Source organism: Emys orbicularis, chromosome 1, assembly GCF_028017835.1.
Source record: "Emys orbicularis isolate rEmyOrb1 chromosome 1, rEmyOrb1.hap1, whole genome shotgun sequence".
Classification (NCBI taxonomy): Eukaryota; Metazoa; Chordata; order Testudines; family Emydidae; genus Emys; species Emys orbicularis.
This window is the reverse complement of record NC_088683.1, coordinates 109189-121629: the sequence shown is the minus strand read 5'-3', so window position 1 is coordinate 121629 and position 12441 is coordinate 109189. Positions and strand designations below refer to the sequence as shown.

The window sequence follows — 12441 nt, the reverse complement described above, 5'->3', positions numbered from 1 at the left end:
GTTACCATCAGGCCCAGGTGAGTAGTATCCAGAGCAGGATGGTCCTTCTTGAGTCAGCAAGTCCAGTAACTTGGAATCAGTTCCAGTGCTGTCAGTCTATTGGAAAACAAAGATTGGTTGGTTGGTTCAGAGCTGTAATCATAACCCTTGGACTCAGCTGTTTTAGCTGCCTGGCACACTGTCTGACCACTCTGAATCCTGCTACTTTAAGACCTACATCTGCAGCCTAATGGAGATACAAAACATTGCATAAGATACTAGATAAAAGCCTGAATGCAGATCTCAGTGATCTATCAAGTTAACCCTTAGGGCACCAAGAAATATCAACATCCTAAGCACCTCCCCCACCACACCCTATATGTGACCCCCACATTCCTTCTCTTCTCCAAAAAGGAGCAACTCCATTTTCCTATCCTTCCATCATCTTCCTTCGACACACCAGGTGAGGGCCTTTCCCAGCAGGCAGAGCATCCTGTGACGTTAACAGACCAACTCAGATCAAAGCCAGAGATTAATTCACTTATGGGTGAATATCGAAGAAATGTTAAGTGTCCTGATATATGTGGAGCAATTCACTTGTGTGTGCATATCAAAGAACATAAGAATATAAGTACGGTCATATTGGGTCAGACCAAAGATCCATCTAGCCCCAGTATCCTGTCTTCCGACAGTGGCCAATGCCCCAGAGCAAATGAACAGAACAGGTTATATCAAGTGATCCATCCCCTGTTGCCCATTCCCAGCTTCTGGCAAACAGAAGAAATGTTAATGTTATTGTCTTCACTTACCTATAACCTGTTGTTTACTATCGTATTACATTATGTATACCCGGTAATTAAATAACCCTAGACTGAAGTGTGTGTTAGTGTTAAGATGTAAATGTACTGGATGTGTAAACTTATTGAAAAATAACAAAAGATTGTTTCTGGCTATCACATTGTGTTTATATTACGTTTACCCATTGCACAAGATTGGAGTCTTGGAAATGTAAAAGATTGCTAACAGCGGAGCATGGGTTGTTGTGTTCGACAATGGAAGTTCACAGATTCTTTTTGCATTTAATCAACAAAAGAAGAGCCCATGTTGTGATGAAAACATTTGCCAGATTGCTTTCCAGAGAAAGCAGCTATAAGAATGGATCCAAGGATTGATCCTGTATCTCTGAACTGTTTGGGATTCTAACAGGGCGGACTACTGAACAAGTAGACAGAGATCCCCAGAATTACCCTGGGCAACCCCGAGGAACTTTTGGAAAACCAGCAGATCACTACATCTCTATCATCATTTTGGACTTACTAACTGACTCACCTGTTAATGTATTTTACCTGCTTTAACCTCTCAATAACTCTAATTTCTTTTCTTACTAATAAAACTTTAGTTTGTTTACTAGAGAAATCGGCTTCCAGCATTGTTTTTGGTGTGAAATCAAGACTATTCATTGAGCTGGGGTAAGTGACTGACTCTTCGGGGTTGGGAATAACCTAATGTGATGTGGAATTTGGTGTAAGAGACCATTATCACAAAGTCCAATTTGTCTGGGTGGCAAGGCAGGTTGGAGAACCTAAGGGGACTGTTTGTGGCCCCATGGTAAGACTAATACAGCGATCCAGAAGTGCACATTTGTTATTGGCTTGGTGAAATCTAATTATAGGATATACCACCAGTTTGGGGTGTCTGCCCTGCTTTCTGACAGTCTGACTTGAAATTGGCACTCACAGTTGTGAAGCCACTTCAGACAGTATGACAACTGGTGTAGTCAAACAGGATTCACATGCCACAGGCCAACTGGCTTAACAATTAGAACCCAAGGCTATTTAAAGTTTAAATTTGATATTGAGAGTTTTAAGAGTTAAAGATTAGTCACAATGGGTGAACCACAATCATATGAGCATCTTGACTTGAAAGACCTTAAAAAATTATGTAAAGAAAGGGGTTTATCCTTTGGAAAGAAAACCTCAAATCAGGAACCAGGAGCTTTGCTGATGGACTTTGACCAGAGGGCTGGGACTCAGCCTCCCCATGCCCCAGATGTTGCTACAGCAGAAATGGTCTGGATGCATATCCTGGCGGATGACAAAGCATGGGAGCACGAAATAAAGATTGAGAGCCACTTCAGCATGACAAGCCCATACTCTCCAGAAACTCTGTCACTGGCAATTGTTGCTGCTTTATGCCACTTTTCTTCTTCTGCTTTTTAGCCTGAAGTGACAGGACCCGAGAAGTGCAGAAGGCGGAGCATATTGTGGAAAGAAAGAGTAGAATGTGCTGCTCACAGAAGGGACAGACTCTCCTTCCTCCTCAGAACTTCCTACTAAAACCCAGGAAATTAGCTGATCTCTTGGTGACATTCAGACAGGGATCTAGTTTTGTAAGACTCAGTGCATTAGGCCTTTCATCTCTAAAAAAGAGGTTCACATATGGATTGACACAGACTTAAAAAGAATTCTGTGATCTTAAGTCTCAGATCTTAATTCCCAGTACACACTGGCCAACATCACAAACCACCACAGACATCTGGCCATGCTGGTAATTTGTGCAGAAGCAAACCAAGACCAGAATAGCAAGGGTCTGCGGCTCAGAACTGAGGCACATTAGCAAAGCTAGGGTGCCCCCTCGACAAAAATAATGCAAATCAAGGGGCATAAGGAAACAGCACACTTCGTATTCAAACAAACCTAGCAGAGCAGAAATGAGGCTGAAGTTAAATTTAAGCAAGTTCCAGCAATACCAGTCAATTAAGTATTACAGCTTCCCATCAGAGCAGGGAGGTAGAGAAATATGTAGCTGTGTATTATTTTATAGCAGCAGTAGCCCTAAGCAAACCTCTCAACAATCACTCTCAAAAGCAACGCAGAGACACTGAAAAGCTTTGGGAACAAAACTGATGTCTGTTACCATCATGTACAGACCATACAATAGCAATACAGGCCACTGGGGGTCATTCAGGATCACAGACTGCTCCATTAGACACGATCTCCAACCCAAAGTGCAAGACTGCTTTTGCCTTCATGAGTGGCAACGTCACCCATATTTATACAAACCGGGAAGAGGATGGCTGTCCAATTCAGATTAGATCTGGGCATGAGTCCAGCCTCCCCCTGCATTGGATTCATAATCATACAAATCTCAGTCTAAAATAAAGACTTGATAAAAGATGCTTAAATGGCAATGGCCCTCCCCACTCCCAGCACTGGGCCCCATCTAATCTGTAGCTTCTTGCGCAGGGTGACCATTAGTAGTAAAAAGAACCAAATAAAGTGGCTTTGGTACATCCTGAAATGGAACAAACTCCCCCTTGCTTTTAAATCAATGACTAATAAAGAGTTAGACAGTGGCAAAATGTGAACAGTCATCTAAAACACAAACATAACCAGAGGAATAACCTGATAGCTTAGAGGCTGTGAGCCCCATGCCACTCACTCTTCCAAGCCAACAGGAGACGGGTGTGCTGGGTGGGCGGTGATATTACACCATCACCACTGCACCCCTGCTAACTGGTTGGAATGGAGGACAGTACTTTGGAAAGAGCCCCGACCTTGCTTTCAGCTAAATTCTTAATGCAGGTATTTGGGGGCAGAGACCCCTCCCCCCCCCCCCCCAATCAGCCAGTCTATCCAGCATGGAGTGAGGCAACAGGTGGTCCCCTAATACTACTACTCTTGACCTCATCTACAGGTTGTTTTTAAGGTCATCATACCATGAGCTGTTCACCATCGAATGGACTGTGCAAAGGTTCCATCTACCTGCTCTAAGCAACAGGGACAAAAATATTCTACTAATCCCCTGCTCCTGCTTGACAAAGGATCACTGTTTTCTCTTCTATGAGAGATCCCTTATAAGGCAATGGGAGTGCATGGGGCTGAAATGCAACCTGTAACACAAAGTTAAACCTTTAGAGTAGTGCTCCCTAGGACCTAGATCAACTGGATATCAACTGGACACAGGACACCGCAGAATGGAAATGTGGCAGAACAGGGAGCAGTTGTGTGGACTGGGGAGGTTTGACAATGGATGAAGGGGGCTCAAAAAATCCCACATAACTAGTAAACAGGGATGGGGTTTGCTTTCCAGCCAAGTACAAGCTGTATTTAGAGGCCATTTCCACATTAATCCGCCTAATAATAACCTAGCAAAGAGGATTGTTAGAAGAAGACTCAACAGCTTATGGGAAGCAGTTTAAGGTCATGTCCTCAACCTATTTTAGGTTTTGTTCAGTCTGGCTGCTTGGTCATTACCTGGTTTGAATCTTCCATGCTCATCACAGCTTCATGCTGAGCCTCCAGGAGGGTATGTTGAGAGCACAGGGTCTCTGAAATGTTCACAAACAAGTGGTCATTAACCTTCAGAGAAGACACTCTTCTCCCTGAGTAAGGGAAGCACTCTGGTACTCCCCAGAGAGCAGGGTCCAGGGCTGTCCACAACATGCAAGTGGAGGAGGAGATATGGAGTCACCCCAGGGCGGAGCATTAGTTCAAGCACTCTTCAGAGAAAGGTTAGGATTGCCTTGGCAGAGGCATGTCACCAGGACAGAGCACTACTTTGGGCACCTTTCAGAACAAAGCTATTATTGTCCTGGAGAGGGAAAGTAAAGGGCAATCAGTAGAGCTGGTAGGCTTTAAAAATGTTTGCTGTGAGGAAAAAAACCCCACAATCATTCTAACCGAACTCCTCACATTTCATTTTGATAAAGTGAAATGAAAAACTATTAGAAGGGTTATTAAATTAAATAATTTATCAGAATAAACTGGAATAGGGTTCAAAATGCAAGGGCCTTAATTTAAAAGTGAGGATGTTAGAAGAAAGCACACTCAATTTGCCTCAGTAACTTTCGGTAAACTGGCACCTAGATACTATGGTGATGGACATATTACAAAAAGCTAGACAGAAACAGAAACCGGGATAAAAGTGCTGATCTATTGTATTTGTAGGTAATGATTTTAATGAATAAAGAATTGACTTTCTTGATTAATTACTGCAGGCAAGGAATTTCCATCTGGATCTAGTATTGTTTGTGACAAGTTATTGTCCAGATTTTATCGTGACTGATTTTTAAATGTGTATCCTCGAATGCATTCTCCTAGAGCTATGCCTGCATAAAAGAGCTAGACATGTAACCTGCTCATTTTCATGCTGGTGTCTTGCCAGTAGGAGTTTTTCGTTTTATGAATAGTCAATTCTATTAAAGATGTTGCCTCAGCCTTTTAGCAGTATAAAAGGCCAGTTAAGATGCAATTTATGCAAGGTTTTTTTTTCCCCTCCAGCAACACTAACTTCGGCACATTGCAAAAACTGAGCCTTTTTTTCTGGTTAAACACAGTTTTCTATTATGGTGTAAAATATATATGATAACATACAGAATCAGCCATAGAACCAGGTTAACACTGTTGTGGGAACCTTAATTTCTGCACTTCCTGGCTCCAAATGTACAACCTTAATATTGCATTAATGCAGTGAGATAGCGGTTGTTCATTTGTTTTTTTTTTGTCTGTTTGTTACATTTAGAGTTGACATCAGAGGAAAAATATTTGCTTAAGTAACACCTAACAAGCATTTTGAGAAAGCCCTGATGAACTACTCTCTCTGAGATTTGTGACATCTTTATATCACACTGGCTGGACTGTAGCTGGTCTGCTTTTCATGCTGATGATTCATTTTCACTGGATTCATCTCACACTGAACTCTGCCAGGGATAGCCATACCCTTTTTGCCACCTAGTGGATCAAGAAAATGCTACATATTTTGTAATCTGTTTACAGAGTGAAGATGAACAGACATTTCATAATCTTTGGCATCTATAGCTTGTGGTTCTAGGGTGACCACATGTCCCGATTTTATAGGGACAGTCCCAATTTTTGGGTCTTTTTCTTATATAGGCTCCTATTACCCCCTGCCCCCGTCCCAATTTTTCACATTTGCTGTCTGGTCACCTTACGTTAGGGTGACGGGAGGTGGCAGAGCAAAAAAAAAAAAAAAAACACCCCCCCCTTCCTCCACAAGCGCTGGAGGGAGGCCTGGGAGACGCAGGGGAAGCGCGGGGCCAGGGTGAGTGAGAGTCCGGCCTGGCCCCGAGTGCAGGCAGGACTCAGTCGGGCGGTAGGGAGAGTAGGGGGGCGGCCCGCGGGGCCAGGCAGCGGCTGTTCTCCCCCCCGGGCAGCGGGACTCGGGAGCAGCCGCTGCTGCAGCTCCCACTGCCGCGGGGGGAGGAAGCGGCCGATGGCCAAGCTCGGCGGCTGGGGCTCTGGCGCCCGGGCCCGAACCCCCCGAGCCCGGGCCTGCTGCGGGGACCCAGCAGCGCGCACACTGCGCCCAGCCCCTGGCCAGTCGCGTCTGGGCTGGCTGCCCAGCTGGTGCAATCCCACGGCGGCCCCGGAGTGGGGGCAGCAGGCCCCAGCCCCCCCGTCCCACTCAGGTCCTGCAGGGGAACGAATGGGGCTGGGCTGCCGATGCCTCCGCCCTGGGGCAGCCCCGGGATAGCACCAGCTGGGCAGCCAGCCCAGACGCGACTGGCCAGGGCCTGGGCGCAGTGTGCGCGCTGCTGGGTCCCCGCTGCAGGCCCGGGCTCGGGGGGTTCGGGCCCGGGCGCCAGAGACACAGCCGCCGAGCTTGGCCATCGGCCACTTCCTCCCCCCGCGGCAGTGGGAGCTGCAGCAGCGGCTGCTCCCGAGTCCCGCTGCCCGGGGGGGAGAACAGCCGCCGCCTGGCCCCGCGGGCCGCCCCCCTCCTCTCCCTCCAGTACCGCCCGACTGAGTCCTGCCTACGCTCAGGGCCAGGCCGGACTCACACTCACCCCGGCACCGCGCTCCCCCTGCGTCTCCGGGGCCCGCTCCAGCGCTTGCGGAGGGAGGAGGAAGGGCGAGCCTGGGGAAGAGGCGGGGATTCGGGGAGGGAGCCAATGGGGGAAGGAGGGGGGGCACGAGCACTTCCGGGCTCCGGAGTATTTGCTTGTTTGTCCAGTGTCCTGACCTAACATTGGTCGGGACGCGGGACAAACAAGGAAATATTGGGACAGTCCCAATAAAATTGGGGCGTCTGGTCACCCTACCCTACGTGGTTCTCAACCCAGACATTGTTTTACCAGGACTGGCCTTACCATGAGGCGAACTGAGGCGGCTGCCTAAGGTGCCAGACTGTGTGTGTGTGGGTGGGGTGGGGGGGGGGGGGAGAGGGAGGGGGGGGTGTCGTCGCACCACTAGGACGCAGAGTGTAGAAAATTGTTGTGACGTTGTGCAGTCTATATGGTTTTATAAAAACATGATAATAAGTGAATATAATGTAACTGGGATAGTTTTATAAAAATTTGATAATAAGTGACTATAATGCAAATGGGATATGCTTCGTGCAAAAGGTCTCTTGTAAGGTATCATTACAAAGCTCATAATCTACTGAGTGTGATCATCCTATTTGTAGAAATGTACCACTCTTGTATCTAAAACTAGAAATATAAAACATAACTCTGAGGGCCTATTGTAATTATGTAAAGTGTGGGCCATTAATGATGGTTTGGAATCTTGATGACTCCCATTAACAAGGACCATTGTCTGCAGATGACTGTGTTTACCTGTGAGTCTTCCTGTATATGTGTGTGCTGGCAAGTGAGTAATGAAGTCTTGCAGTGACATGTGATCATGTCACCTGAACTGGAATCCATCTTTAACCTGGTGCTTTTCCAGTGAGGGGGGGGTGGAAACCCAGAGGGACAAAGGGTTCCCGCCTTATGCAAAAGATATACAAAAGGGTGGAAGAGAACAAAGAAGGGAGAGAAGCCATCATGAAGAATCCCCTAGCTATCACCTGAGCTGGAACAAGAGCTGTACCAGGGGAAAGAATTGTGCCCAGGCCTGGAAGGTGTCCAGTCTGAGAAAAACTTACTGAAGCATCTCTGAGGGTGAGATTATCTGTATTTAGTTTGATTAGACATAGATGTGCGCATTTTATTTTATTTTGCTTGGTGACTTACTTTGTTCTGTCTGTTACTACTTTGAACCACTTAAATCCTACTGTCTGTATTTAATAAAATCACTTTTTATTTAGTAATTTACTCAGAGTATGTATTAATACCTGAGGGAGCAAACAACTGCATATCTCTCTATCAGTGTTATAGAGGGCGAACAATTTATGAGTTTGCCCTGCATAAGCTTTATGCAGGGTAAAGCGGATTTATCTGGGTTTAGACCCCATTGGGAGTTGGGCATCTGAGTGCTAAAGACAAGCACACTACTGTGAGCTGCTTTCAGGTAAACTTGCAGCTTTGGGACAAGTGATTCAGACCCTGGGTCGGTGTTGCAGCAGATTGGAGTGTCTGGCTCAGCAAGACAGGGTGCTGGAGTCCTGAGCTGGCAGGGAAAACAGGAGCAGGGCTAGTCTTGGCACATCGGATGGCAGCTCCCAAGGGGGTTTCTGTGATCCAACCCGTCACAATTGTGTCTGCTGCTGGTGCATATATATTCTCTCTGCTCTAGATGCACAGAGATGGTGGAGTGTTGTGCTGGAGGAAGGAGGGCACAAGAGACATAACAGGCAGGCAGGAGAAAAGGTGAGAGGGAATAACAGAAAGCAGCAGGAGCTGCAGGGAGAGAGAGGCCTCTTATGTACCTCTCTAGCACCCCCAGGAGCCTGGACTGATTCACACCAGCTTCTCAGGGAGCTTCCTGTTTCCTGATGCTTCCCTGAACCCACTTGAGGAGAACAGGCAGTCAACTGAAGTAGTAGGAGCCAGTTAGGCCCTTAAGACGCTGATATCTTACCTCACTCAGGCCCTGCTACCAGCCTGCTTATTTGTCCCCTTCAATTGAGTATGGACAGCCACTATAGCTGGCACAGAACAAGTCATGAGTGAAAGAAGAAAATGCCCCTCTGGGGCAGCATTCAGAAACAGATAGAAAGCAAAGGAAGCTTTTCTATCTAAGCAGGAAGGAGCTCTCCTGAGATACATAGACACAAATGTTCACGCTGAGCCTTCCAGCCCCAGTGAGGATGTGAGTGGTGAGGAGATGCCTGATCTTCCAGTTAGTCAGAGTGCAGGTGACCTGGCAGCTACTGCAGCATCCATATCTCCATCTAAAATGGATGTAACCATGCACATTCCTGAAGAAAAGTGTAGATCAGAGAAGAGTGTGGTGGAGGCACAAGAAACAGCTGCTGCTGAGTTTAGTTCCTTAAGTCTAGATGATCCAGGACTGTGGACCCACTTGAGCAATAGCCTGAAGGACTTCCTTGTACTGCATGGGCCACAGCAAGTGAAAAACCTCATGCTCCTCAAAGACAATAATAGAAGTTTCCATCCAACACATTACTGGCATGAAATCCCCAATGGTGACAAAGTGGAGAGGCCATGGCTTATGTACTCAAAAACCCAGAATGCTGCATAGTGTTTTTGTTGCGAACTCTTCCAGTCTAATGGTCCAGCCACATTGAGTTTTACAGGAACAAAGGACTGGAAAAATCTGGCTAGAAATCTGGCATGCCATGAGAAGGCAGCAAATCACCAGAGAGCATTCCATAGGTGGAAAGAGCTGGAGATGAGACTAAGGTTAAAGGCCATCATAGATGATCAGCATCAAGAGAAGATTGCATCAGAGTCTCTTTACTGGCAAAATGTTCTGAAAAGGCTCATTGCCATTGTGAGAATGCTTGCTACCCAAAACCTAGTACTGCGTGGCACTTCAGATCAGCTGTATGTGCCAAACAATGGAAACTTCCTTAAAATTGTGCAGCTGATGGCTGAGTTTGACGCTGTACTCCAGGAGCATCTAAGAAGAGTCACCATCCAAGAAATGTACACACACCACTACCTTGGAAAAACCATTCAAAATGAGATCACACAGTTACTGGCAACAAAAGTCAAACAGAAGATTGTGGCAGATCTGAAGTCAGCAAGATATTACTCTGTTATTCTGGACTGCACACCTGACATCAGCCATACGGAACAAATGACTTTAATGGTGCATTTTGTAACAACAACAGAACCTAGTGACAATGTCCCTGCAATGGTGACTGTCAGAGAGCATTTTCTAGAATTTATTGACATCGATGATACTACAGGAGCTGGTATGACAAATGTGCTTCTTAAAAAGCTGGAAGATACGGGAATTGCGATAGCTGACATGAGAGGTCAGGGCTACGATAATGGTGCCAACATGAGAGGAAAGAACAGAGGAGTGCAGACACGGATCCGAGAGTTAAACCCTCAAGCATTTTTTTGTCCCGTGCAGTTCTCATTCATTGAACTTGGTGGTCAGTGAGGCAGCATCAGCTTCTAGTGAGGCTGCTGAATTTTTTAAATGTAATTCAAAGCATCTATGTATTTTTCTCTGCATCAACTCATCGATGGCAAATTTTAAAGCAACATCTGGGAACATCCTCTCTGACACTGAATCCACTGAGTGCCACACGATGCGAAAGTCGAGTGGGGGTGATAAAGCCTATCAAACACCAAATTGGGAAGATAGATGATGCCATAGTTGCCATTATGGAGGATAATGCTATGACAGGAACTGTTCATGGGAGAACAGTGGCAGAGGGAAATGGAATCACCAGAAACATACATAACTTCAAATTTCTGTGTGGCGCGATGTTGATGCGAGTGATTTAGGTGATGAACTGAAAGCCCTTTCAAGATACATTTCAGCAGGATCAACTCCAAAGGCTGTTCTAGAATATATGTGCACAAATAAGATGACCACCTTCTTTCCAAATGCTTTTGTTGCTCTGCGCATACTTCTCACACTTCCTGTAACAGCTACCAGTGGAGAATGCAGCTTCTCCAAGCTGAAGTTAATAAAAACACATCTACGCTCCACAATGACACAGGAGAGGCTGGTCGGCCTTGCAACCATCTCAATAGAGCATGAGCTGGCCCAGACTTCCTTCAGCAGGAAGCAGTTCATATCTTTGCAACCAAGAAGGCACGGAAAGCACCACTTTGATTATTCAAACAGATAAAAATGCCAGTGTTTACTATGCAGACAAGAAAAGTTAACTTTCAAACGCCTGAACAGCAAATGTAAGTATTACTTAAAATTTTTGAACAAGGCATTTTAACTTGTTAGTTCTCCTTTATTGGGGTATGTAGCAGAGCAGTACCATGAGAGGAGTAGAACAGGAAGAAGGCAGAATTGAGACCTTTCAAAGTTTTGGCCCAAGCATGGCATGGGGGGGAGTCATTTGAGCTCCCCGCCTCAGGTGCCAAAATGTTGTGGGCCGGCCCTGTGTTTTACTCTGAGATGAACTGGGTTTTGTAAGTTTGTTTTCTGGAGAAATTACCAACTGATGCTTAGAAAACAGCTTTGTCTTGTCAAGGAGGGGGGAGAGAAAGGTGAAAATGACAGCCTATGTATGGGTCAAAAGCATAGACACATCTGGTGACTGCTCTGGATGCGAGAATCACAGGAAGAGCTGAAGGTTTCAATGTGGGCACAAGAGGGCCAGACAACTAACAGGCACAATACATTGTCATGCGGATTTAAATTAAGACCATGGTAAATTTTTCAAAGTGCCTAAGAGCTTGGCTACACAGTGCATTAGTATGCTCCAGCTGGGATGTAAATTCTAGCGCACCCGACTCTACCATGCAGTAACTGTCCACGTGGACCGTGCTGGCCCGCACTAAAAGTTCTTTAATGCACACTGACATAGTCCTGGAAATACTCACTACATCAATGGGCAGTAAAGAACTTTTAGACACTAACAAACATTTAGTGCAGGCCCTCAGGGTCATAAGTACATAAGAACGGCCATACGGGGTCAGACAATAGTCCATCTAGCCCAGTATCCTGTCTTCTAACAGTGGCTGGTGCCAGATGTTTCAGAGGGAATGAACAGAACAGGGCAATTTATCGAATGATCCATCCCCTGTTGTTCAGTCCCAGCTTCCAGCAGTCAGAGGTTTAGGAACACCTGGAGCATGGGGTTACATCCCTGACCATCTTGGCTAACAACCATTGATGGACCTATTTTCTATGAATTTATCTAGTTTTTTTTAACCCAATTATACTTTTGGCCTTCACAGCATCCCCTGGCAACAAATTCCACAGGTTGACTATGCACTGTTTGAAGAAGTACTTCCTTTTTTGTTTTAAACCAACTGACTATTAATTTTATTGAGTGACCCCTGGTTCTTGTGTTGTGTGAAGGGGTAAATAATGGACAGTGAGTGCACGACATACTGGTGTGCACTGGAATTTACACCCCAGTTGGTGCGCACTAATGCACTGTGTAGAAGACAAGCCCTAAGTGACTTTTTGGGGGCATGGATCAGTGTTCACACTGCACTCCCCATCAGTACCTGGCCTGAGCTGGGAAGCTAATGATCCAACCAGCGGACCAAATTCGGTGAAGAATCCCAGTCATGTGCCACATGAGGCATGTTGTGCATATGATAAGAAGTAGTACTGATTTTTGAAAATGGAATTTAGCTAGTTTTGCAAATGCTACCTCTTATAT

General features: G+C 45.9%; 1 protein-coding gene across 1 annotated transcript in view; it reads right to left on the bottom strand.

Annotated features, from left to right (window-relative positions):
* The window catches only part of GOLGB1 (golgin B1), a 108875-nt gene that overhangs the window by 60409 nt on the left and 36025 nt on the right, over window positions 1-12441 (bottom strand). The window contains exons 11-12 of the mRNA XM_065400653.1: window positions 4236-4309; window positions 6-96 (exon numbers count right to left, since the gene is read on the bottom strand). Coding sequence (XP_065256725.1) covers window positions 6-96; window positions 4236-4309 — 165 coding nt within the window. The remainder of the gene's footprint in view (window positions 1-5; window positions 97-4235; window positions 4310-12441) is intronic.